Source organism: Alosa sapidissima, chromosome 6, assembly GCF_018492685.1.
Source record: "Alosa sapidissima isolate fAloSap1 chromosome 6, fAloSap1.pri, whole genome shotgun sequence".
Lineage (NCBI taxonomy): Eukaryota > Metazoa > Chordata > Actinopteri > Clupeiformes > Clupeidae > Alosa > Alosa sapidissima.
In genome coordinates, this window is record NC_055962.1 from 16,442,132 (window position 1) to 16,469,631 (window position 27,500).

General features: G+C 43.8%; 3 protein-coding genes across 7 annotated transcripts in view; 2 read left to right on the forward strand and 1 right to left on the reverse strand.

Moving 5' to 3' along the window:
- The window catches only part of extl3 (exostosin-like glycosyltransferase 3), a 40,671-nt gene extending 37,693 nt beyond the window's left edge, over positions 1–2,978 (forward strand). Inside the window, exon 6 of the mRNA XM_042094963.1 lies at positions 234–2,978. Coding sequence (XP_041950897.1) covers positions 234–443 — 210 coding nt within the window. The 3' untranslated portion in view covers positions 444–2,978. The remainder of the gene's footprint in view (positions 1–233) is intronic.
- Positions 2,979–4,070: 1,092 nt separating this feature from the next.
- ints9 (integrator complex subunit 9) lies at positions 4,071–20,844 on the reverse strand. Of its 2 annotated transcripts, none has more exons than XM_042094964.1 (17): positions 20,726–20,844; positions 20,311–20,438; positions 19,893–19,953; positions 19,730–19,792; positions 19,397–19,536; positions 19,118–19,204; positions 18,646–18,766; positions 17,933–18,067; positions 17,480–17,591; positions 17,094–17,274; positions 15,626–15,686; positions 15,170–15,341; positions 14,167–14,291; positions 13,427–13,594; positions 12,159–12,257; positions 11,525–11,662; positions 4,071–4,539 (listed from the first exon to the last, which is right to left on the reverse strand). In XM_042094964.1, the coding sequence occupies exons 1-17, from the start codon at positions 20,732–20,734 to the stop codon at positions 4,363–4,365; spliced, it is 1,977 nt and encodes a 658-aa protein (XP_041950898.1). In that variant the 5' UTR covers positions 20,735–20,844; the 3' UTR covers positions 4,071–4,362. The 2 variants fall into 2 exon arrangements, with proteins under 2 accessions (XP_041950898.1, XP_041950899.1); XM_042094965.1 differs by lacking the exon at positions 4,071–4,539 and adding an exon at positions 9,953–10,013.
- Positions 20,845–21,130: 286 nt separating this feature from the next.
- Positions 21,131–27,500, forward strand: part of hmbox1b (homeobox containing 1 b) — a 29,357-nt gene continuing 22,987 nt past the window's right edge. For 2 of the 4 annotated variants that reach the window (XM_042095649.1, XM_042095650.1), the window contains exons 1-2: positions 21,131–21,361; positions 27,272–27,500. The exon at positions 27,272–27,500 is cut by the window's right edge and continues 356 nt beyond it. In XM_042095649.1, coding sequence (XP_041951583.1) covers positions 27,273–27,500 — 228 coding nt within the window. In that variant the 5' untranslated portion in view covers positions 21,131–21,361; position 27,272. The remainder of the gene's footprint in view (positions 21,362–27,271) is intronic. The other 2 variants (XM_042095646.1, XM_042095648.1) reach the window with 1 other exon arrangement.

Here is a 27,500-nt window from a genome sequence, read left to right on the forward strand (position 1 = left end):
AGCAGTGAAAAGCATTATAGTTTTCATCTCTCTCTCTTTTTCTCTCTCTCTATCTCTCTCTCTCACCCACTCCCACTCATCCTGTCTCTGTCTCTTTGGTTTCCTAGTCTCTACCCATACAAATCTACATGGCTATGCCTGTACAGGAGTGTTGCCAAAGCAATGTCTTGTGTGAAACAGTCATAAACAGTCATAACAAAGCACTTCTCTTCTCTCCCACGCTCTTGCCTCAGGTGACCTCTCGCTGGACGTTCCGCTGCCCTGGCTGCCCCCAGGCGCTCTCGCACGACGACTCGCACTTCCACGAGCGGCATAAGTGCATCAACTTCTTTGTGAAGGTGTACGGCTACATGCCCCTGCTCTACACACAGTTCCGTGTGGACTCGGTGCTCTTCAAAACGCGCCTGCCCCACGATAAGACCAAGTGCTTCAAGTTCATTTAGCACACATGGACACTGCAGAGGACTCTGCTGCAGTGGATGATGGGAGATGGAGTATTTAATTTGGTACGGATCATAAGAGAAGGGGCATACTGGACTACATGTAGGAAAGCATATGTGAGTGATGTTCTCAGACTCTACTCATAATGGGAGTTGTAATATTGGACAAGAAAAGAAACTGTTGCCATCAGAAAAAAATATCTTTATTTGTGTATTTCATTTTTGTTTTGCTGCCTTTTTTCCCCCTTCTTTCTCATGTCGGCTTCTGTGTACTTCCATTGGCAACCACTACAGTTTTGCATCTGCATCACTTTTTGTTGGCTTAACAAAGCTGATATCAGTACACTAAACAGGCCGTCGGACGTGCTGGCAGAGAATACTGAGCATTTTGAACTGACACAACATGGCTGACCTCTGACCCTACGGAGCTGGGCTGGGGCGGTCAGGCCTCCTCTGGGAGATGCAGCAAAGGATGTTGGGAGAAAACCGAGTGCAAGGACAAATGGACCATGTCCGATGTACTTGGAATTGTAACTGTAATTTTTTTTTTTTTTTTTTTTTTTTTAAAGGTCGTGTTATGATTTTTATATATTCTACTTGTATATGAAAAAGCACTGATGATGGATCTTACTTGGCGATTAATTTTGTTTGTTTGTGGTGTTTATTCGTGTAAAACGATGTGTATGCGTGTGTAACAGAATCACAGCCCCCTCCCCCACCCCCTTCTTCCCAGCATTCACTGTACGTTAACTTTCAGCAAACTTGTTCCGCCTGGTCATCTCCAAACTGGCCGTTTTTTTTATCATAGGTGTGGTCCTGTGTACTTCTTGGACTAATCTTGAACACTTCTTGGCAACAGCATTCTAGCATTCTTAACCCAGAGTTGCAAAAGCTGGAGGAGGTGGGGGAGTGAGGAGGAGGAGGAGGTGGAGACGGGTGGGTGGGGGGAGGAGGGGACAGAGGAGGGAAAACGGAAAGGCGCTGCCAGAATCTCATTTCTTCTCCTTCATTTCCCCATTTGACAAGACAGCCGGTAATGTAATGAAATGAAGAATGTCAACCAAATTTAGACACTGAGGGTAATTTGGCTTATGCTACCATCCTCCCCCCACTCCTCCTCTCACTTGTCTTTTCCACTAAACATCAGCCGCGCTCTCTCCTTCCTTCTCTCTGTCCCTTCTCTCTCTCTGCCTCCCTCCTTCCTTCTCTCTCTCCCCTCCCTCCCTCCTTCCTTCTCTCTCTCCTCCCTCCCTCCCTCTCTCTCTCCCGCACATCTTCCTCTCCTCCTACCTGTATCATCTGGTTGGACAGGTGCTAGCACTGCTGACGCACCTCTGCTGAATGCACCGTTGCTGCTGCTGCCTCTGAAGAGATTCCATGTGGTGTGGAGCGGGGGAGGAGGTGAGGGGTGTTCTCTAAACACAGTCCAGCCCTCTCCACCTCCCTCTCTCATTCTTCCCACCCATAGTAACCCATTCATCACCCCCCCCCCCCCTCTCTCACTCACACACTCACACACTCACACACACCTGCCCCCGAGGATGGTTTTTAAAGAGAGTTTAATTTCATCCATGACTTGCCAGATCACAGGCCTGCCCTCTGAGGCTGCAATGATTAGATGGCAAGTTCTCTTAGACAAGTTCTGTTACCAGGGCCTGGTCTGCTTCAGTACAAATGCACTTAAATCTAGTTTTCTGTTCAGCTTGTTTCACATTCACATCATATACAGGGTGTGGGTGGTGTATTTGCTGTCAATCAACTCGACAATATCAGTTCAGAACACTGAAATGTAATTGTCAAACTAATTTAACTCTTGAGCTTGTTAATCAGTCACACACCACTTTGGGTCAAATAATATATACTGCTCAAAAAAATTAAGGGAACACTTACAGTTTTCCACAATTGTTAAAACACATTTTTACTTCCACCCTTTTCTCCATTCTCAAATTACATTCACAGAATGTCTGACAGTTTTACACAAAATAAAACACTCGCCTCAAAAGTTTTACTTGTGCTCAGAGCCAAACAGTGTCAGAGTACTGATCCAGTGTATGATTGAAGTGTTCCCTTAATTTCTTTGAGCAGTATATTTTGTTTTCAATACATCAGTGGATGAGGTATTGCCATGTTTGGCTGTCAGAATGTAACCCCTCAAATAACTATACTGTAGAGATGGTAATTGGTCAGATACACAAACAACAATGAGTTCCTCAACTCCCAGTCAAATTATTTTCCCTGTCTCACGTGCCGATCCCTGCTGAGAAACAAAGGTAGCTAGGTCATCCTACTAACACCCCCCTTTCCCCAACACATTTACCCCAGGGGGAACAGTGTCACAGCTGGTTCTTTACAGCTTCCCCCTCCTCCCCCCCTCCCTTAAACACACACACCAAAAAAAAAAAAAAAAACACCCTTCCCACTACTGCTACATGGACAGGTCCAGTCCTGAAGAAATGACACGCCAGACTATATTAAAAGAACTGATCATTGAACGCCTGCCCAAGTAAAACATTAAAGTCCTCCATATTGTTTTAAAAATGATGTCTGTTTGAATTTGTGATTGCCCTAAACTCACTTGTGTCCCACAGTTATCAAACATAAAATAGCATCTGTTGAGGTCTATTGACTGAAGTCCTTTGTAAGCATTGTAACCTGAAAGCATAACTGGCTTTAATTTGTTATTCATATTTAATTGGGTCATTTAATCAGTTTGATTAGTAGGCTAGTCTATTTCATGTTGGTGTGACCGCAGGACTACTGGTTACTGACTAGCTAGTGAGAGGGGGAGAAAAGGGGGAAAAAGGGGGAAAGACATGGAGCGAGTGTCCGGAGAGAGGGAATGAAACTCGGGGTGTTGTGCCTGAAAATACTGACATCACTGAAGGAGAAGGCGGTCTTGCCTACCACACCCCTCTACGAGCGCCAGGGAGTCCCAGAGCAGGGGCCCGCGGCCTGATCCCAGCGCTGGGGAAAATGGGGACAGGACAGAATGTGTGCAATTTTTTAACCCACTCACTTTCACAAATGTTCACAAAAGATATGCCTGCCTCATCAATACAGCCACGTCAAGGTGTGAGGACACGATGACTCGATCTCACATTGTAACATTCATTCACATGGATTTATAAAAAAAAATAGAAATAAGGTTTGTACAGGTTCCTTCACCAATTCGCCCATGAAAAAAAGCATCAGTTCGCCTTTACTCGAGAGCATTGGACATTGTAGTGTCGGATGTGCGGCCCCATTACATCCTATAGGCCTATATGTGTTACATCTTCTCAAAAGATGAGAGCCACAATGCAAACTTTCAGACCATCTTGCAAATGTGATTGCTGAACAGTAAGGCACCACTAGCTCACTTGGAATCTTTGTCGGCTATTCAAACGCTCTCATTCTAAGCAAATTTAGACAGCCTTGTCTTTTAATGCGTGTACAGTAGCTTTGCGTCCGAGGTCGACAACCACTCAGAGCCGCAGATATGGCTCTGCCACGAACGTCTTGTTTCTGCCCTCTGCTGGTGGAACTGGAGCATGACTGTACCAAGCCAAACATTTTAAGGGGGAAAAAATACCTGCAAAATGAGGTTATCCTGACAACTATTTTCACTGCAGCCAAAATAATCACACCAAATGACCAAATAGTGTGTTTTATTACAAGAGGATTACATTGTTTTACTTACACTGCTCTATAAAAAGGGGAAAACATATACACAAGATCCTGGCAAAGACCATTTATAGATATAAAAAAAAACATCTAGCCTACATGCTATGATACCGAAGACAAAGAAACTAGCACAATTTTAACACAAAAACATAGGTATCCTTGATACCCTTGGTCCTGGCCTGGTCAGTAGAACACATCACATGATCCGAAACAGCACGTATTCATGTTCCGTGTGACCGTTTCAGCTCTAGAACTCGTTCTAGAACTTCTGCAGGAAACGCAGCACCAGGTCTCGCAGCGTGGTGCGCAGCGGCTCGTTGTTGTCGCACACAATGTGTGTGCCGTCCTCCTCCAGCTGAATGAGCGTGTCCTCCGCCTGGAGGTGCAGGATGTGTCCGTCCGGCGTCTCCTCCACCTTCACCTCCACTATGCCGTGCTGCCAAGTCAGGGAAGGAGAAATCATGGGTCTAATGGAGACTTAGCATTTGGTTCTTTAAACCACACCACAAAGCACAGTATTCACAGCTGTGTTATGGCACAAAGGCCATTAATCAGTCTTTCTACAGAAAAGCATAGTATGAAAAAGTCACATTGGCTTCACTTTTCCCCCCCGCTTCCTACAAAGCATCACAAGTCTGTCTGGTTTCACCCCAGCATGTGATGTTTTTGACTCTTTGATAGCACAACATCCCACCACTCTCTCCTCTAGCTGCCTGAGGGTAATGGTGTCTAATTGACGCCACATTAGAACCAATTACCACCCGCATTCCATTAAAACCTCCCATAATTCCGCTGGAACATTCCTCGCATCCTTCCATTCGGTCTGCCACTCCTCACATATTTAAAAGAAGTCTTGTCTGTTCAGCTGAATCACTCTTCCCATGTGCATTACCCACTCCTTTCCCTCTCCTCCTACTGGGATATTCATTTCACTGTATTACTTCGTGGCACAACGATCCTTCAGTGGATTCTCCAGACCGAGCAGGGTGATGTGGGAGAGGGGAGGGGCGGTGGATGCTCTCTCCAGGGCTGCACGTCCCTCATTACCCCCACAGTTAGTGTCTCGGGCGAGCCGTCGGATAATAAATGAGTGTCCCGCTCTCTTTTTTTTTAACCGGGGCCTGGCATGCCTACAGCTCGGAGCTGCCGTTCTCGCCTGCGGCGCAGAGGAGACTTTTCTCCCAGGGCACGTGAGGAGAGAACACTCTTAAGGGCTCTTCTGGGGGTGTGTGTGTGTGTGTTTTTAAGGTTAATAGTCCACATAGAGCTGTTTATAAAAGGAGAAGACATCCTTGGCAGGAAAGGATTTAAGCGTCTCCTAAAGGTTATTCAGAAATGAAAATTGCCTCAAGGAATGACAAAAACACGTCGAGGAGCAACCACTTGTGTTTTATCCCAGTGGGTGCTTTCAGGTGCTTTCAGAAGGCAAGTAAAGGAACCCTTCTAAAGGACAATCAAACAGAATATCTACCCTCTCCCCAATGGACACAGGCACAAAAGTTGAACAAGACGGAAAAGGCATTACACTACAGCAGGTCAATGAGAGGACAGTGTGAGAACAGGATCATTTTTAAGACTGGCAGATCACTGAGATATTAGCAATGATATTAAAGGCTAATTTCAGGAAGTCATGTGACTCTCAGCTCCTTACACTTATAGAGTAACGTGATGTAATGTAAAGTAAGACTTATAGAGTGTGACAAAAAGTGTTTCAGAATTAGTGTCACAGAATAGGAAGCCTACTCTAACTGAAACAACATGAGTATCAGCAACGATATGTTTTTAATTAAGGCTGACACCAGAAGCTAATCAGCTACTTATGCTTACAATGCACATGACAGGTAGGTAATATCAATGCGTAAGTGAAAGGTCAGTGGCGTGTGCATAGTTGGAGTGGATCTGGGTTATGTACTGCTAAGTGGTAAGTGGCCAGTGGGTAAGTGGTTTGGCCAGTCAAGTGTTTTTTTTTTCTTTCTGTGGGACAAGGAAGATTTTATCAAATCTTAATGCAGGAAGAGTAAGTCTCTGGATGCTTCGGAAATGTCTGAGCAACCTGAATAAGCTATTGGCAGTTTGGCACTTTTTAATAGTAAAACATTAAAAAACGTGTGTGTCTTTATGTGTGCGTGTGCGTGTGTGTGTCTGTGCGTGTGTGTGCATACGTGTGTCTTTATGTGCATGTGTGTGTAGCTGATATGGACCCCCATGAACAGAACTCCTCGAAATTCAGATGGTGTCATAATGATCCTACACTTCATGCAGTTTTGAACCTGTCAGCCAAAGATACCTGCGATTACAATGCCTCGTTTTTGCCTTTTCATTTTTAACTAGGTGGCGCAATACCTCAAATGAGTGAATATGGGATTGGTTGACCCGGCCCCTGTTGACCATACAAAAATAATTTGTTCATCCTACTAGGCCCTACGGTTCTCGAGATATCACAGAAAACTGTGTCCGACCATCTACAGACCATTCAGAGGGCGTCATAATGAACATGTCAGGGGGCCTTGTACGGCGGGTGGGCGATGGACCAAAACAAAAAACAATGGTTCCGTGTCATCCGTGTGGAGCTACATGCCCACCAAGTTTTGTGCACCCCGTTCTTTCAGTGACACAAAATTACTAAAGAAATAAATAAAGAAGAAAAAAAAAAAACTGACTAAACCTTCGCTTCGCTAGCGCGGCAGTCATAATAATAACTGCTAAGGGATATTTTAGTCCAATCCTCCGAGTAAATTCTGGAGTGTCCTGCATAAGTGACACTTTTAGGTTGCACCATAGCATTTTCATTTAAACTGAGCCCCACACATGTTCCTCTGCTCACTTCCTGTCCAATGTTACCTGTTCGGCACTGACACAATCTATATCCCTCAGCCAACTTCTGCTATGTCTTGTCAGTCAGTGTACACACATAGTGACTAGAACCTTGAAAATCATCATAGTCCTCCAATAAGCTTTAGAGTTAGGGGCGAATGCACACCCAGCAGACTTCAAAGCACGCGCTGCCATGCACACCGTCTGTTGACTGCTACTGGATGTCCAAGCCCATAAGATACTGCATCATAGAGCCAGAGATGATCTCACTACGTTTGGTTTTCACCGCATAGAGCACTAGCAGCAGAAGCCAGAATGTGCTAGTTGATGGTGGGCAGTCAGTCGATGTTGTCTGCGTGGTAGTGCAACTTTTTTCCACCCACTATGGCAACACAAAGGGACCATACATCGTAAAATCAAAAGGGGGAAGGTGATTTGCGGGCAAAGAGCATCCTAGCACAAAAGTTAATTAATGACAGAATGAAGTGTGGGTGGGGAAATGTACTATTTTGAGTGGTTAAATTCCACTTAGGCTTAATCCAATCAGGACACTGTGGCAAAACTCACTCAAAATGGGGACAGCTATGTTAGGACATCCCAGAATTCCCAGAAGAGTTGATTTCTCGGAAATTAGGCAAATTTAGCAATGGTCTACAAGTCTTCCCCATGGCCACTCACTGACCAAAGCTGCTTTTGGGCAAATCCTTAGTATATGAATGATTAAAAAGAAAAGATCTTTGCTGCTCAAAGAGGCTCTGATGAATTTTGAATGAAATGATCAAAGGATTTTTTTTTTACCCCCACCGTTGGCTGTGAATGTTAAATTAATGCATTTAATAAATGTATGGAAAAAGTAGAATTCTTTCCATCTTAACAGTTGGTGCAGACAGTGGGAAAGGGAAGTGTAATAACAGGAGCTCTTGCAGAGCAGACTGTTCCTATTAGATCCAATGCAAAGGCCCAGTGCATTTATACGAGTCCACACTTTCTTTTGCGCATTGGCATCTTTAGACCTATAGCTCCCTTCCCCCATCAGTAGACCCACCCTAGGAGGGGCGAGAGGCGGGAGGGGGCCACTGCACTTTCAGAATCATTCAACTTATAAAAGAGAAAGTAGAAGAGAGAGGAGGGGAAGGGAGAGACAGAGAGAAAGAGATGAAAGAGAGAGATGAAAGAGAGATAGAGAGACAGAGAAAGAGAGATGAAAGAGAGAAAGAGAGATGAAAGAGAGATAGAGAGACAGAGAGAAAGAAAGAGAGATGAAAGAGAGAGAAAGAAAGAGATGAAAGTGAAAGAGAGAGAAAGAAAGAATGAAAGAAAGAGAGAGAGAGAGAGATGAAAGAATGCCAGCTGAATATGGCACAAAGTTTATGTGTGCTAAGGCTAAAAGCCTGCTCATGGTTTCTGAGGATAAGGCTGCAATGTGAGAAGCACCAGCTGACGTCTTCCCACAGCGTCCTGCTTGCAGTTCAGCCTCCTATTAACTATTGAACATGTGCGTCCGTTGCATAACGAGAACCTGTCCGACTGTTTCACATAAGCAGTCGTGGAAAGGGAGTTTCCAATCTGTAGACTTCCTGCAGTAGAGGAAAGCTTATAGTAAAACACCTGGTACACCGGTACTTCTCCTGCAGTCACTGTGTCTGTGTGTGTGAGAGAGAGACAGACAGACACACACACACACACACACACACACACACACACACACACACACACACACAATCTACTCTGCTCATACATAATGCAAAGAGTGAGGAGAGAGAACTAGAGAGAAGTTTAATTTGACTTTCAGTCTGCCGTGCTGCAAAAGAAAGCAGGAGAGAGAGGGAGAGAGAGAGAGAGAGAGAGAGAGAGAACAGAAAATAAGAAGAAAGAGAAGGAGGAGAAGAGGTCTTTCCATCCTCCCTCCCTCCTCCAGCATGAGTATGCAGCGAGGTCCGGAAACTTCTTCGCACTGATGAGGAGGAGGAGGAGGTAAGGGGAAAGTGCTGCGCCGGCAATAACCCCCCCCCCCCCCCCCCTTCAAAGGGCATCTAATTAACGCCATGCAGGGGTAACCTTGAGAGGGGCAGCAGCAGCAGCAGCAGCAGCAGCAGCACGTCAGCTGGGGTGATTAAAGTACGCGGGTGTGAGAGAGGCCACTTCTGTGTGTGTGAGAGAGTGGAAGAGTGTGTGTGTGTGTGTGTGTGTGTGTGTGCTAGTGAGCAAGAGAACAAAGATGGAGTGTACAGTATGTAAATGTATGGCAGGGAGAGAGAGAAATAAATCATGGACATGTGTGTGTGAGATTAGGAGTGTGTGCGTGTTCACCAAGTCTGAAAGTCCTTATGTGGTGTGAGAAATAAATCATGGACATGTGTGTGTGAGATTAGGAGTGTGTATGTGTATGTTGACTAAGTCTGAAACTCCTTAAGTGAGGCAGTATGTGTGTGTGTGTGTGTGTGTGTGTGTGTGTGTGTGTGTGTGTGTGTGTGTGTGTGTGTACAGAGATGCACTCTCGCCTACTCAGTCTCAGTACTGGTGTGTAGCTCTAGCCTCCATTTCCCTGTGTCCTTAAAAAAGTCTGCATGAGGAGAGGAAAAGAAAACAGCGGGAAGCATTTTACTTCCTGATTAATTAGTGCCTGATCAATACTCTGAGTGCGACCGTGGCAACCAGCCAGAACAAGGCTTGTGGGACAGAGGGGCAAATTAAGCGCTGTACTCAGTCCTCTCAGAGACATTATTCTCTCCTTTCAACTTTACTTCTCCTCCCAAGTTCCTTTACTTTCGTTCTAACTTATTCATCTCCCCATGATTTGTCTAATTCTTTCATTATTCAACAAGAACGGCATTCCTTTAAACTTGAGAAAGACATCGTCTGGAATGAGCATGCAGTATTTGTGTGTGTACTGTGTGTGTGTGTGTGTGTGTGTGTGTGTGTGTGTGTGTGTGTGTGTGTGCATGAACCCCACTGATTATGGCCTGCAGGAATTTTGTATCTTCCAAAAAGTTGGATTATAAAGTAACCTACAGTATGGCATTTTTTTTACCTCGCAGTTATTCACGATTTCAGTCAGAATCTCATCTCTAGCAACAGGCCATCATATTTCTTCTTCTAGATAAGAATAACAAACAAAATAACGGAAGATGACTAATCCATCATGCATGAGTCACCCAAGGCATAATGTCTCAAGCTGTGAGTCTCATAGCATGGATTATGTAACAGAGACAATGTTGTGTATAGTACCATCATCATCATCAAAACTGACACCAAGATATCTGCACTCTTACACAAACCTCTACCCCTTTGGGCAATCGAGTCACACACACGCACACCCACCCACTAACACACGCACACCCACACACACACACACACTACAAGGATAGACAGCACCTCTTTGGCTGTAGCTGGGACCGGTCAAGAGGGGGTTCGATCTCTGAGTGGCATATGGCATTGCAGGCAGTAGGAGCCAGTGTACAGTTCATAGTAAATGTTTTGACCTTGGAGAAACTTTGGAGCACATCTGATTTGAAAGGATGGTCAGCAAAGTGGGCATGTCGTGTAGTCGTCATCATGCTTGGCTGTCCATGCTGTGGATTGGCAGATCAATGGGGCATGTCTAGTAGGTCACTTCCGGCTTTGGTGGTATGTACTTCCAGGTTAGCCATATGCCGCTCAGAGATCTGGGGCCGTATTCACAAAGCCTTTTATCTTACCACTAGGAGTACTCCCAAATCGCACTAAAAGATTTTAGCTAGGAGTTTTCTCTTAAAAGTTATTCACAAAGCCTTTCAGACCTACTCTTAGTAAGGAAAAATGAACCTCCTAAACTAAGAGTGAGTCTTCGTTGCTATGGATGAGTCATTACTCATGCACGAGCTTGACTGAAGTGACCACCTTGATTGGCTGATGATTGTAACGCGGGATTGATTCCAAACACCTCCCTTACGATGATGAGTGACAGGTGACAGGTCTGAGAATGAGTGCGCTACACAAGGATGGAAGATGATGAATAACTGAATAAAAAGGCCTAAATGAATCAAGATTAAGGCAAAACAAATAGCCTAGTAGCCTAATAAAACATGCAGATTGATCCAGTATCTTTGCAACATTATTAAATTAACCTGTCACCATAGCCTATGCCTACGTTTGCAAAGAGGAGAACATTTTAATTTGATTCACAATGAAAAATTACATTTAATTTACATGTTGACAATGCGTAGTTTTGGTTGTTGTTGGTGACCTTTATATGCCTACAATGCAAAATTGTTCCCTCGCGATTGGAAGCTCCTGTAGCCACATACGCATTTCAAAACATCGCAACGTGAAATGCCACAAAAAGGGTTTGTGAATAGGTCTTAGTGAGTTAGGAGTCCCCTCGACTTCTTTTAAGCTGTCCCAGACTTAGGTGCTACTTTTAGGTCTAAAATACTTTGTGAATTACTTTTAGTGAAAAAAATTAGGAGTCCTAAAGTTAGGAGTGACACGCCCATTATTTTTAGGAGTTGCTCCTAAATTCGCCAGTTAGGAGCTACTTTTAGCCTTAAAATTCTTTGTGAATACGGCCCCTGACCCTTACTGGAGCGCTCTTGTCTGTCTGTGCTGTGCTGTGATTGGCTCCTCACCTTGTGCAGGGTGGCCAGGAAGGGGTCGAGGGGCACGGCTCCGTTCAGGAGGGGCTTGGGGGCCAGACGCTCGGGGGGCTCCTCCTGGACACGCTTACGCTTCTTAGTGGGGGGCACCGGGACTGGCTTCGGTACAGGCTACACACACACACACACACAGAGTTAATAACTAATAATGCCTATGCACACACAAACACACAGAGTTAAACACTAACATACACACACAGACACAGAGACAGACGGGTCTCAAAAATGTTTTGTCTTACAAGAAATAAATCAGCCCTTGAGATCTCACCTATTTCAGATCAGAGCAGATCTTAAGTTAAACTTCAATTCAACATGAACAAGACAAGAGAAGGGCTATTTAACAGCTAATGTTTTCTTCTCAATCCATCTTATAAAATTGCATTTCAGTGAGTGAGCAATAGGTGCGTTATGTGTCTGTAGAGAGTCTGTATTGGGGACAGAGAGAGTAAAAACAGAGGTGGTTAAGGATGCAGTGTATGCAGAGCCTCAAAATGAAGACAGACAGACACACACACACACACACACACACACACACACACTGCTGACTCACATAGTAACAAAGCAATCAATCTTAGAAAAAAAAAAAGATTCCATCAAACACACCCACCTGAAGGATGTGCTTGTTGTCCTTGGAATGCAGAACTGCCGATACAGTTGCCACGGAGATACCCGGCTTAATCTCGCTGGGCACCAGGGACTTGGCTAGCTGTTAGGATGGCAGGGTGGGGGGAGGGGGTTAAAGCTTTGGGAAATCTACCCATAAGCCACTGCTGATTTGGGCAGAATGGACAAGGCGTGTCCTTGCCACATACTCAATAACTCAATAATCCTGCCCTGCCTTAATACGGCCTGCAAACTACACTGCTGACCCCCTGCAATTCAGACACGTTATGTCCAGTACAGAGGAGCACGGACTGGTCACACATCAGCAGCTTTCTCTCTCTGCTCACGTTCAATTGTCCTTCACATTACTCTCTTCACATTACTCTCCCTGCTTCAATTTCTATGACCTACGTCGTTCGTTCGGCAGCAGTGTAGTTTGCAGGCCAGGTATGTATGTGTGTGTGTGTGTGTGTGTGTGTGTGTGTGTGTGTGTGTGTGTGTACTGTTTGTATGTCCGTATGCACACACAGTATGTACCGGTATGTACCGTATGTACGTATGTATATGTACATGTACTGGTATGTATTTCCGTATGTACGTATGTATATGTACCGGTATGTATGTATATATGTATATGTACCGGTATGTATGTATGTATGTATGTATGTATGTATGTATATGTACCGGTATGTATGTATGTATGTATGTATACTGTATGTACCGGTATGTATGTATGTATGTATGTATGTATATGTACCGGTATGTATGTATGTATGTATATGTACCGGTATGTATGTATGTATGTATATGTACCGGTATGTATGTATGTATGTATGTATGTATATGTACCGGTATGTATGTATGTATGTATGTATGTATGTATGTATGTATGTATATGTACGGGTATGTATGTATGTATGTATGTATATGTACCGGTATGTATGTATGTATGTATGTATGTATATGTACCGGTATGTATGTATGTATGTATGTATGTATGTATGTATGTATATGTACCGGTATGTATGTATGTATGTATGTATGTATATGTACCGGTATGTATGTATGTATGTATGTATGTATGTATGTATGTATATGTACGGGTATGTATGTATGTATGTATATGTACCGGTATGTATGTATGTATGTATGTATGTATGTGTACCGGTATGTATGTATGTATGTATGTATGTATGTATGTGTACCGGTATGTATGTATGTATGTATGTATACCCCTCTCTCTTTCCGTCCCCCTCTCCCTCCCGCTCTCACCTCGGGCAGGATGTGGATGCGCTCGTATCTCCTCCTGAAGGGCAGGCCCAGGACGGAGCAGCGGCGGTAGGCCATGGGCGGCGGCTGCAGCTCCAGCATCAGGTCCGAGCGGTGGGACTGGCTGGGGGGAGGCTGAGTGTACTGCTCTGGACACACCACATGCAGAGGCTACCAGGGAGGAGGAGGAGAGAGAGATAGAGAAGGAGGGAGGGAGAGAGAGAGAGCGAAAGAGAGAGGAGGGATGAAGAGAGAGAGAGCGAGAGAGAGAGAGAGAGCGAGAGCAGAAGAGGGGCAGGAGAAAGAGAAGCAAGCAAAGAAAAACAAACAAATTGAGAAATACAAAATGGCATTAGAAGAGAAGGCATGATGTCTGACAGATTTTGAGTACACAAAAGGGGAACGAGAGAGTAGTAGAGTTCAAGAAGGTGAACAGGGATTTAAAACCATGCCGATCGCTGAGGTGAACTTGAACAAAGACTTACAGAGCGGCAGAGTGGTGTTAATATTTACAGAGGGATAAAGTGTGCAAGTCAATATAATCACTGGGTGAATACCGCAAAAGAACTGGAGGAGGAAGGCAGGCAGAAATCTAACAGCACCACTGACTGAACAACTGTGAAGAAGACTAGAAGAAGAGTTAAAAGTAGGTGCGATGTGGTCCATCCATCCTGCTCAGAATCCGCAGTAAGTGAAGCGATGGGCTTTAGGACCCAGAGGGAGCATGCCCAGCAGCAGCTTACCTGCACCTCCTTGAGCAGCTTGGACACCTGGTGGAAGTTGAGGCGTGTGTCGATGGGGCAGTACACACACTTCATGGCTAGCGGCTGGTAGGGGGCCAGCGCGTCCAAATAGGAGAAGTCTGGCTCTGTGATGACAGATAAACAAATAAGTAAATAAACACCCTGAGCTCACAAGTTGTCTAGACTTTTCTAGACTTTGAATTACATCTTGCAGTGGACAGTGTTATGGTGACAGCTATGATTATGAACAGAATGATTATGATTATGAACTCCTTGACAGGAAACTTTGGCTCTTCTCTAACTGCAAGTCTGCAACTACTACCATAAATATCTGCCCACGAGAGCCTACACACACACACACACACACACACACACACACACACACACACACACACACACACACACACACACACACACACACACACACACACTTTGCTATTGTTCTTTGCTCCAGTTGAACTTGGAGGTCACCTGTTTTCTAGGCTGCTCTGAAAGTTTATGTTTATCTTTGTGCAAGTCATCGTTTTTGTAAGTGTTCGTTGTGTTTGTCCAATTAAAAGGTGATCTCTTCCATTGACGCTGTATTATTGTATCATTATTGTTGTTTTACCCTACCATGGGCCTGAGAGAAACGCAACTTCAATCCTCTCTATGTCTTGTGCATATAGCAGAACTGACAATAAAGTTCACTTTGTTTTTAAAGTATATTTTTGGGGCTTTTTTGCCTTTATTTGGCCAGGACAGTGAAGAGTGATGGGGAGTAAGTGGGAGAGAGATGGAGTGGGAATCGGGAAATGACCGCAGGTCGGATTCGAACCTGGGTCCCTGTGGGCACTCAGAGGTACATGGTACGGGCACTGCAGCCTGCTGCGCCACAGCGCCCCCAATACAGTTCACTTTGACGTTGACCTTGATGTTTGTGTGTGTCGCGTGCTGTGGATATTGCTGCGATCTGTGTTGTGCATGATGCTCTGTACAGCCGTGGGTGCTGAAGTGAACTGACCAGTGAAGATGATGGTGTTGAGGCTGGACTTGCCCCACAGCTCCATGAAGTGGACCACGTCGCCGAAGCGCAGCGACGGGTGGCCAGTGAACACCACGCACGGCTGCCGGAACTCACTGCTGAAGTCGCCGTGGATACTGGGGTAGTGCTTCAGCTTATTGGTCTGGACCAGCTGGACACAGGGCACAGAGAGAGTGAGGTGTGTGTGTGTGTGTGTGTGTGTGTGTGTGTGTGTGTGTGTGTGTGTGTGTGTGTGTGTGTGTGTGTGTGTGTGTGTGTGTGAGTGTGAGTGTGAGTGTGAGTGTGAGTGTGAGTGTGAGTGTGTGAGTGTGTGCAAAGACACCTGAGAAAGGAGTGAGAAAGTGAGAGACACTGAAAGATGGAGAGAGCAGTTGTCAGTGAGATGGGAAGCAGCAGTGGCAGGTGTTGGGGGAGTGGGATGGGAGGGTGCCTTACCTCTGCATGGGGAAACGGGGGCTCGGGGAGGTAGACTTTCGACTGCTTATTCTGACAGAGCCTGAGAAACATGAGGAGAGATATGAGAGAGAGAGAGAGAGAGAGAGAGAGAGAGAGAGAGAGAGAGAGAGAGAGAGAGAGAGAGAGAGAGAGAAACTTTAAGAAATAAACAGACTGATACATTCTCAGTCAGCACAGCTTCTCATCACCATGACTCCTTGACTGGAAACTTTGGCTCGTCCCTAACTGCATGTCTGCAACTATAAATATCTGCCCACAAGAGCCCCCAAACACACGCTTATTTTTCGACACCTCATCCACGTCATCTCTTTGAACACTTGATTACTCAAAGGCTGAGCATCTGGCAATTAACAATCGAGCACAGCTCCCTCATATAACCCTTCTAGTCCAGTTTAATAGCAACCATAAGCTAACGCTATCAACTGTCCAGATGTTCCTGTGGGGGTTTTGATGGGGCTAATGAAACTCACTTTCAAGTACAAGGGATCTCTACAGAGGGATAGATCTTCACAAGCAAGGAATGGATGTGGGTATTATACTTGCATACATTTACATTGCGTTTAGAATTATATAGAATGCGTTAACGCTCACCAAAAGACACCAGAATCCATTAAAGCAACACCAAAGAACTTTTCCTCTGTCGCACACACGCTATTTGTTTATCCAGCAAAGGCTTTGCAAATAACAATGTCCACAGACAAGGTAGAATATGTTGCATGATTTTATGAAATTACGATGTATTGCGACATCATGCAAGTCAAATTTGTAGTTTCTTATGTCTCATTCCATCGAACTACAGATCCGCTACCTCCTTCACCCTGTTAAGAGTTGATGAACCACGGAAACAATTTTGGAAACATTATTTTAAGGTACAAAAAAACTCTTTGGTGTTGCTTTAACACTCACTCCTAAAATATGTTTATACTCAAAAACAAACAGAAGGTGTATACTACACTATAAACATATACTATGCTCTATGTCAGGGATTCCCAAACTATGGTACGTGTACCACCGGTGGTATGCAAGCTTTCACTAGGGGGTACGCTAGATGAAAAGGGCAATGTCGGAAAGGTGTGAAAAATGTTTTTTTTTTTTTTATCTTAAGCCTATGTTCTCTTTGTGTTTCATAATGTGGCTCTCCACACTGTTTTTTTAGTGTGAGAGCTCATAGACCAGTTGCACATTTTGATTTTGTTATTTGTTATCATGTAGGGTGGCTAACTAAATATGATGCCTGGAAAGCATCAATAGAGTTTTAACGTTTTTATGTGTCAGGATGTAGGTGGTGGTACACGGGAAAGGATGTAGGTGGTGGTACCTACAGGATGCAGGTGGTGGTATGCGGGAAAAAAAAGTTTGGGAACCGCTGCTCTATGTATTGTATGTCCATTCCCTAGGTGAACAGTTGCGGCACTTTACGAGTTCGTGCCATGATGGGGCTGCTTACCATTCGGCGAAGATCTGGGAGAACTCCAGCGAGCTGTTGGCGACAGGCGAGATGAAGTAGAAGGGCGCTGTGCCCAGGTTGGCCGAGTCCATGAACTGGTAGAGGCACTCCAGCAGGTCATAGATCACCCCCGAGGAGTGGCAGGGCACTAGCACATTACCACCCGCACGGATAGTCATGGCTATATATATATATATATATATAGAGAGAGAGAGAGAGAGAGAGAGAGAGAGAGGAAAAAGAGAGAGGGAGAAGGAGATATGGGGGAAAAGAAGATGAATAGAAGACGGGGCGAGAGAAAAAACAGAGAGATGGGAACATGAATGAGGAAGATATAAAACAACGGGAGGGGAGGAGAATGAGAGGACGGTGGTGAGGTCACTCACCCAGGTTACTGCAGAACTCTCCCAGCATGCCATCTGGGTTAGCGGTGGGGATCTGTGTGAGGCCTGACAGGATGAGCACATCACTGTTCTTCAGAGAGCTCTGGTCCATCGGCTGTAAGGACACACAGATTAAATACATAATACTGTGTTTTTTCAACACACTGCTTACAAAGGTACAAATGATGATGGTCTACCAACAAAACTGTTTATATATTGTCCTTAATCAAAGCACAAAGTAAGAACATGACATGACGTTGACACATACTGACACATGGTTTTTACACACACACAAACACAAACATACACACACACACACACACATACACAGAGAGAGAGAGAGAGAGAGAGAGAGAGAGAGAGAGAGAGAGAGAGAGAGAGAGAGAGAGAGAGAGAGAGAGAGAGAGAGAGAGAGAGAGAGAGAGAGAGAGAGAATCAGATGGGGAAGGCAGTCACCTGCGGATGTGTGGTGAGGAGAGAGGATCCAGACACATATGACACTTTCTCATAATGCGATTGGATGATCCAGTTGGAGCTGCCCAGTGAATAGCCAGAACTTAGGGGGGTGACCTGCACTGCCCCAAAGAGTTCCTAGAGTGACAAAAGAAGTAACAGAAGAGGGAGTTCACAGCAGGCTGGAATGGAACCCACAGCTTAACAAATAACAAGTATGCTACCTCACCCCCTGCTATCTCACAGTGTACAAGGATGTGTGCTGTATAGGCTGTATGGTTTTGGAATAAAAGCGTCAGCTACATTAATGAATGTAAATATAAATGTAAAGATAGACACACAGGGATGGTTGTCTGTCACTCACCACTGTCTGTAAGTGGTTTTGGATGAAATGTTAGCTAAATGAATACATGTAAATGTAAAGATGGACATGTGGGTGGACTGTGAGTGGTTTTGGATAGAAGTGTCAGAGAAAGTGACTAAACGTACAAGTAGAAGATAGATAGATAGATACTTTATTGATCCCCAAGGGGAAATTCAAGGTCTCAGTAGCATACAGACATCACACACAACATTCACTAACAGCAGAAAAAGTAATATAAGTATATACACATAATAAAACTCCACTGTACAATAGAGACAGTAGAAACAGTAGAAGAATGTTAAAAAAATGTTAAGATAGACACACAAGGGATGGTTGTCCGTCAGTCACTCACCACTTTCTGCGAGTAGCCCACCAGCTGCACCTTGCTGAGGGCCGAGTTCACCTCCTGCAAGCTGTAGCAGCGCTTCCACGCATACACGTCCTGCACGTCCTTCAGGGGACCGGGGAGCAGTCTAACACACACACACACACACACACACACACACACACACACACAGTTCATACCTACATCCAATGACACAATAACACATGCTTTTTACTGGTAATGTATCTTTGCTTTAATATAACTTTCAATAGGTTTACAATTCTAAACTGCAAACCATAACAAACGCATCATACGAGAGGTCAGTTTTTAATTTGAGTCAAGGTTTTAATTTGGCTTCCGTCCGTATCTCAGAAGCTTAACCATAAATACTATTCTCTCTAGCCTGTCTGTCAGTAGAGTAGTTTTGGTCCAATCCAGGTCACGTGACGCATGCAGAGAGCTATTATGTCTTTGTCGCACACAAGTTGAACTCAGTTACCTTTGAATTTCCTTGTTCTTCCAGCAGGTGGCAGACTGAGCCTTGGGCACACGCTCCATGAAGTTGACCAGCTCCTCCATCAGCAACCTGCAAACACAAGAATCACAGCTCCTATCAACAACAATCAGCAAAGGATAGGAAGCTCAAGGAAATTGTTATCATGTGTAATAAAGTGGAACACACAAACAGAAGCAAAAGAGATAGAAAGAGATTATAAATTATATATAAAAAACAGTAATAAAAAGATCAGAGTGTCCTTGTCCGGACTCATCCCTGCACCTGCCAATCTGTAGAGTCGGTTCAGTGGCATAGACTGTTCCTGTGAAGCCTGTGTGTTCTGTAATGTAAGGCAGGGCCATCATACAGTGGTAGTTAGAGATCAGGATCACATCTACGGTAGACAGGTCCAGCAGCTCTTTCTACAAGTGGAGACAATAATAAACATCTGAAATCAACCAATGCCATGCAGAAGGTAAGGGAATAACAAAAAGATTTACGCAAATCCATTCTGTAGATTAATCAAGTGCATATTACTAAAATACTATACAATAAGTGTATGTATAGACAACAATTTGATTTCCAGAAAAGACTTGATTTGGTTCATAATTTTACCTCAGGAAGACAGAACTCTGGCTGAGAATCAACAAAAACTCTCCCTGCGCATTCCTTTAGCTCCTAAAATCAGAGAAGTTAAATGAACATGATGTTCCGTGGATTAGTACCTTGCAGCATTAGGAATAATTGGTAACATTCGGCCCATCTCTAGATGATTTACCTTCTCGAGGTTTATTGCGCCATCTTTAGAAACCCAGCCTGGCAGTTTGGAGAGCCGCTGGCTGCATTTTCAAAAGGCAAACAAGAGCAGTTTTACATTATTCTTATACACCCTTACTGGTTCCCTTTACCCCAAACAGATGTTGAAAGCAGTTGCAAAGTGTACTTTTATGCAGAACACACATAAAACAGCATGCCACTAGACTCACAATCACTATAGTACTACATATCATACAAATAATACATAGGATACACTACATATAACGATCTGCGCTTTTTGTCTATCTGAGGTAGTCTAGATATTGTATTTGTTTGCATTCTACACAACAACAACTAAACACATTAATCAACCATAGCCTGTGATGACGTACAAAGACACAGCGCCTTGGTAAGTTTTGGTAAGTCTTGGTCAGTCTCACCTGTGAACCAGCGGGAGCGGCAAAAACTGAAGGACAGACGTTGTGTCCAGCCCACAATCCAGCATGATGGTAGTCGACTTAAACTTGAGGACATTGCAAGGCAACGTCGGATGCCCAGACAGACAGTACTGTAGGGTAAATTATAGTTATGACCAATCATGTAATGCTCGACAGTAGCCTACTGATGACTATTGTAGTGTCGCAGTGAGCACTAAATATGTCATAGCACAGCATGTGGCAAGACTCGTGCACTTGTATTTTCATGTAACGTTACTTTAGCTTGCTAGCTAACTAAGTTACCTTTACCTGCAAGACTTAGGCTAACAGATATTTTTATAGTGACGCTATGGCCAAAACTTTGTCATTGCTATAGGCACAATCAGGAAGATATAAAAAAAAGCTGCGCACAACTCACCAATTTCATTTTTTCATTCGTTGACAGTCACTGTTTAGCTGAACTTCATTGTCAAAAGCCTGTAGGAAATTCTTCTTCATCTGTTTTGTATCAAACAATGATAAGTTATCGAAACTACTTTGTAGCCTCCTAGTGGTACGGAGTTTGAAGAGGTCAGTTATCAAAACAATGTGAAACGTAGTTCACACAAAAATAATGTTAATCTTGTTACGTTTATTTATTGTATATGTGTTATGTGTGTTTATTTGTTGTATATGTGCAACCAAAGCAAGAATATTGATTATGTCCATGTAGTCCAGTGAGGGACAGGTTTTATGTAAATCGATGGTACTTGTAGTTTGGTTAAGTGTCCATACCCATTTAATGACGCGCTAAAACTCATACGGCGAACTACATTTCCCGCTTAGCTATCATACAATTTCCAGGTGTTGATGTCAAAATGGCTGTTGTCAGTCAGACAAAGGCAAGTCAGTTCGTTTCTGATTGAAAATTGAAATCAGTCAAAAGGGCCGGGCAAAACTGTAAAATTGATGGTGGTCATACGGTTCTGCAGAAAAGGATCCGTCCGACTTTGTTGTCTGGTGCAGCTGTTACATGATCTGATGCACTGAGGCTGTGACAAGATTCAAGGAAAAGGTAAGATTGCATTATTGTTGAATTAACGTTAGCAAGCTAGGACACATGATTACTTCAGCAAGCTGCTGTTCATTTGGCTAGCTGGGTAGCTGATATTACTGTAGCTGTCTATTTAGATACCGTATACATCGAATGCACAAATTATAACTTTAAGCATCATCTAATTTAATCATCAAGCACTGACAAATACGTGCAACACTTAAATTCAAGTTTCATGATGACATTGATGTCGACTGACGCTTTGGTAATGCCCTTTTTCACAAGCTAATTAGCAGCCAGCTAGCTACAGTCACTTTTTTTGCAGACTGTGTTAAATGAGTTCCATGTGCATGAATAAAATATGGCTTCTATGATATAATTTACATTAAACTAAGTGTCCAGCATGTCAAACGGCAGAATGTCGTAGTCATATGGCGAGAGTGGGCAGTCAGAATTGCACGGGTAAACTGGCATTTGCAAGCTGTGTTTTTTTTTTTTTTTCTTTTCTTTTTTTTTTTCCAGAAAGACATTGTTTCGAAAACTTTAGCCATCAGCAACTGGGAGTTCCCCTTGTACAGTGAGCAGCGTTACCTCCAAATGAAGGTTATGGAAGACCAATTGGTGTGTCCTACTTGTGCCATTTGCGTATCTTTCCCTTATTATTATTCGCAATGCATTCTGGTCGTGTGTCCTGAAGATAATTTGATGCTGGTGTGCAGTTATTTTTGGACAGAATATGGGCGTTGCGCCGCTCTGTAGCTTGCAGGCAGATACTACCGGATGGTTAGATTATGCAGTTGTGTAGCCATCATATGACTTCAATGTGTTTTTCCCCTCAGGGATTTTTATATTGAATATAATGTGCTTCTCTGTTGTCACTTGGTGTATGACTACCATTAAAGAATGGTGATGGCAGCTTGCCCATTGTAGCCTAGATGTGCTCATCCTTAGAACCGTAGAACGACACGTTTGCACTGTAGTCTATAGTGGTTGATGCCACATTATATAAATGGTACAGGGGTTCGTCTTGTTGTTCAAATGTTCAAAACCCTTGGGTCGCACTTAAAACATCTCATATGTGTTTTGTTGCCTTTTTATGGTGGAAACAGTTCCTCTTTGAATGATTTTTTTTTCTCTCTGTGTAGCATTACATAGAAAATATCCCAGGTGCAAGACAGGCTTTATTTAAATGACTACAGTAGCCTAATTGTGTGTGTGTGTTCGTGTTCGTGTTCTGTAGTTTCTAGCATTCAGTTGTGAAATGGGAGAAAAATGGTGCTTAAGTGAATGTCTGAGACTATCTCTAGGTTACGACCGTAATCCCGGTTCACTGATGTGCACCTCCATGTGGGGTTATGGTCGTAACCAAGAGATCTCTTTCATGTTCGGTATCTCACATATGGAATATGCTTAGGCTATGCCAGTATTGCCAGACAAGCAAACCTCGATTATGCATGACTGTTCTTATACCAGCATGTCCTGCACCAGAGATGAGTCCACACTCAAAACAGTATTAGCCAAAAAAGGCGTAGTAATGTTGAATCTGTTGAACCTCATAAACGTTGTTTGGAGACGATCAATTGGCTGCACACACTTCTTGTAACAATACCCCCTTGAAAAAGACCATCACATGGCAATGCCCCTCGTTGAATGTGCATGCAAACCAATGGGGGAATGCAGTCTTTTAGCTGAATAAGGTAATTTTCCCCACAATCCAGTGTGACAAATACTGTATTGTGATAGGCTTACCTTTGACAGATCCAGACTCAAATAGCTAATATTCTTTCCTGAATGAGAGGGTCCTGGGCAGAAAAGTAATTTGCTCTCATTTGCCCTGTCCTTGATCTCTGTCAATTAATCTCTCATTTAAGGGAATGGGACATGGAAAAGGAGTTGAATAAAGATGTTAGGTAGGAGATTGAGTTTTGCCATGTTATGCCATGTTTGCCATCCAACCTATAGAGAGTTATGGGATGTGGGTCATAAAGGGCACTTATTTGGATGTGCAGTGGCCTAACCCATGTATAAACATAGTGAATTAACATTTTGCACGGTAGGAACATGATATAAATAGGAACACTTACTGTTATAGCTATACAAATGTCAGAATCATCCATATGCAAGATATTTTCATAACCTCGAGATGCGCTTCAGAATGAAGACTTGTTATCAGACATTTACTAAGAGATATAGCCAGAGTCCTTTTAGGCAAGTCCCTCCACTCGGCGGCCATATTGCAACGCTTTTTGGGCACTTATCGACATCTATTCAGGCAGAAATGTGCAAAAGGCTTCACGACACCAACCTTGCTCTAGCGCTGAGATCACAACAGATGATTGGCATGATGTATTCACAACACACCACATGATTGGCACAATGTATTCACATGTCAATTTTTTGCCGTGATATGTGTAGACAACTGCCATATTGGTGTTACAAACTAACCCCATGCATTTCTATGGAGGACTTTTTGAGTGCTGTGTCTCCTCATTAGAAAGACTCTGGTATAGCCCAGCAGCAATCTTCCTAAAATAAAACCTTTTGTAAGTACCATTCATGATTTGATGGAAAATATTGAAGTTGTGGGAAGTTTATATGGCTTAAACGTCTGGCTTCATTCGGCCATGATGCCTGTTTAATTCGTCCCGACCGAGGAATGAAACATTACGCACGTCCCACTTTTGCTGAAATCATTCCTGAACGGTTTTGTTCAGAGCTGAAAATGCAACTGTATTTGGCAGAGGACAGATGTAGGTTGCTCCGGTGCGAAAGGGATTCATGAGCCTACAGTATATGGTACATAGTAGCCATTATGGTATGCCGGGTTCAGGCATAGCAAGACTTAAAGTCCTCAAGGCCAAACCGCATGTGACGGATGCACGATAAAGCATGTCAATCACCAACTCGTTTGGCTTGAAATAATGCCATAACCATCACCATCTTAGTTACGCCATACCTGTTTGGAGACAAGCCTGTTTGTGAAATACCACTGAGTAGGAACTAGCTCCCAGTGAGCGAGTGGTAAGCTCATCTCTGTGGACAGTTTGCATAGAACCCTGGCAGTAGCAAAGTTCTGAACACAAAGTGCTTCTGAACAAGAAGTTGTTGAATGACATTATGCTGCCCGGGCAGCCGGTCACTTTTGCATCAGACCTGGCCAGCTAGTTATAGCTGAAGTAGTGATAACATGCTTCTGAGGGATTTGCAGAGAGTGTAGCCTACCCCATATAGGAGATACTGAACGAGGGAGGATGAAAGAAAACAAGGTACACCAGCTTGTCGTCATGGACACAGTGTGACCGCCACATCAGAGCTTGTGCTGTATGCTCGGACTGTGCCATTCTCTCACCAATTCTCTCTCTGCTAGTCAGCATGTCTTTCTCTCCTCTGTTCCTCTCGTCTCGTCATATCCCTCCATCCTTCATCTTGTCCTCTCTGTGACTGATTCCATTTGACTTTTCGCTCTCCGTATCAAGAACTATGGGAAGGCTGCATAGCCGTTCTCATTGGTGTTAAATTATTGAACCATGGTAATTGCCTGTTCCGTATGGCAGAGTGAAAACCAGGGCATGGGATTGTTTCAGCTCTTGTGATTGTTCTTCTCCCTGTTTCTAGCCAGCAAAGAAAATGTCATTCATTGGCTTGGGTGCCGTTGTGTTCTGTTTTGTGGGGTATTCCAAGTATGTGGTTTAGTGATAAACCTGGGTAAGTTAACAAGAGCCCTATGGCATTGTTTTGAAGCCATACAGCTCTTCTATTAGGAGGTTTACCACTTACTCTGAGTTAACTTACCCAGGTTTGTCACTAAGCCACATACTTGGAATACCCAATGCAACAGTGTAGCCTTACCTGTCCCTCTTTTTCTTCCTGTAGTTCAAGTGGTATTGTGAACGCGCATTGAAGGCTCAGCAATAGCTCCTGCAAGGCAGTGAGGACTAAAGGGCTTTACCTGGAGAATGTGAAGCTTTAGTTTGTACGTAACCTTGCTATTGTGATACAAGACAAGACAAGATATTACCCAGAACACCCTGGTCATAAGAATTTCTGCATTAGGAATGCCCTCTTACCGTTTTTAGTATGGGCCTATGTCTGTGGCAGTTGTACAAAATGTTATTAGATGGCCATTTCATATAACTTCTTTAAGACACTACGCTACCTAGTTCCCACGCCGTATAGGACATTCAAGACTCACTCATAGCTTTCTATTGAGTGGTGAAGATTCTCCATTATGCCAATTTTGCAAAATGCCTCTGTCAGTGAGACATATTTTGATCTGTTGCCCTGCCTTGAAAACCAAAAGACAACAATTTTATCATCAAAATTCTATAGCTGATGTTTTTAGTAAGGTCCCACCTTTTAAGGTTTTAGAATATCTTATTAGCATAGATTTTAAAAAACATATTTAAGTTTCTGTAACGCACAGTGCTCTGGCCATTAATTATAAATAGCCTTAGTTGCGGAAATGGCCTTAAATTAAACAAACAAACCTAGTTCCCACCCTTCTGGTGATCCTTTAAAATGTTACTAGCTGGTAAAGAATGAGCCATGTTTGTCATTTAAAGGTTAGCAGACTAAGTTAAACTAGTTATCCATTATCAGTGAGAGCATTCCATCAGTAGAAAGTTCAGAGTGTCCCGCTCCAGAGTGATGGCTTTCTTCTTGTTAAAGTACCAACCTCTTGTAAACAACCAATGGATTGCCTCTCTACTTAAGGTACTGGTGCTCATTGTATGACCCGCATTAGTCATACCGTAGATACTACTATTGTGTTCCATTGAGACCTTAGAATGCATGTTGTGTGGTATATCAAGTAATTTTTGTAATAACTTCAGAAGTCTGATGTTACATCTTGCTTTAGTTGTGATAGAATAACATTTTACATGTATAGCAATGTTCCTAATTTTCACCAATTAGGACTTTTGTAAGTAGTACATTTATTCATTGCAGCTGCTGCTAAAGGGATTACATTTAAGCCTTTTTCATTTTTGAGTTATGTTGACAGGTAGAGGTAGAGGAAGATTGAGAAGTCAGCCCTGGCATTGAGCAGTTTGGGGTGGAGTGGAGTTTGGTGCTGTTTGGATCAATGTCGTGTCTGGCAGAGAGAACCTCCACATCATGTAGCCTGGTCTAGTGTATGACCTAATCAATGCTTACAATATTGCTGTTTGGTTCTGTGACTGGTTGCCACGGTGACCATGAAACATGATTTCTCTGGATTTGATCTTAACAAGTCTCCAGAGAAGAGAAGAAAACAGGGGTCTAGACCCCAGCTGATGGAGTCTTGCTGTCATTGAATATTCCAGTATTGGGTAGGCTTGTGGAGACTGTGTGTGTGTGTGTGTGTGTGCGTGCGTGCGTGCATGCGCGTGCATGCATGTGTGCTTACGTGTATGTTTCTGTACGTACATGTGTGTGTGTTTCTGTATGTACAGTACGTGTGTGTGTGTGTGTGTGTTTAAGTGCTCAGATTGCTCTCCGTGAGTGTTTCGTCGCCTGCTCTGGAGGTACGTGCTCTGGATGGGTAATTTATCAGAAGTGACTGGGATCAGGGGCACGGCGTATTGAGCTCTCGGCTTTGTGGGCGACAGCTTGAAAGAAATATCCCGTATTCATAACAGTTCTTATTTCCTCTTCCTCTGTCTCTCTCCATATCTCACTCATATCTATGTCTTCTCCTTTATTCTTCTTTTCTTCCCCCTTTGTTATCTCTCTTATTCCTTCTCTCTCTCTCTTGCCCATATTCTCTGTATCTCTCTTTCTTTTTCTCTGTTCATGTCCCCTCAATCTTTTCTTCTCCCTCTTCTGTTTCTCTGGTATTTTTCTTTCTCTGTCTTTTTCTCCCTCCTACATCTCTCTGTCTGTCTGTCCTTTTCTATCTATCTATCTCTCTCTCTCTCTCTCCTTCTCTCCATCTCTCTCTCTCTCCTGCAGGATGTCTCACTACACAGATGAGCCTCGCTTCACCATCGAGCAGATCGACCTGCTTCAACGGCTGCGTCGCACGGGCATGACGCGCGCCGAGATCCTGCACGCGCTGGACACGCTGGAGCGGCTGGACCGCGAGCACAGCGACAAGTTCGGGCGGCGTCCATCCGGAGCGGTCATGGCCCCCCCGGCCTCCGTCACTGGCAGTGCCGCCGCCGTCGCCGCCTCTGCGACC

Coding starts and splice junctions, on each gene's coding strand:
- ints9 (XM_042094964.1), bottom strand. Junction 19,954..20,310: donor CCGCTCCCGCTGGTTCACAG/GTGAGACTGACC, acceptor TTGAAAATGCAG/CCAGCGGCTCTCCAAACTGC. Junction 19,793..19,892: donor GCGCAATAAACCTCGAGAAG/GTAAATCATCTA, acceptor CTCTGATTTTAG/GAGCTAAAGGAATGCGCAGG.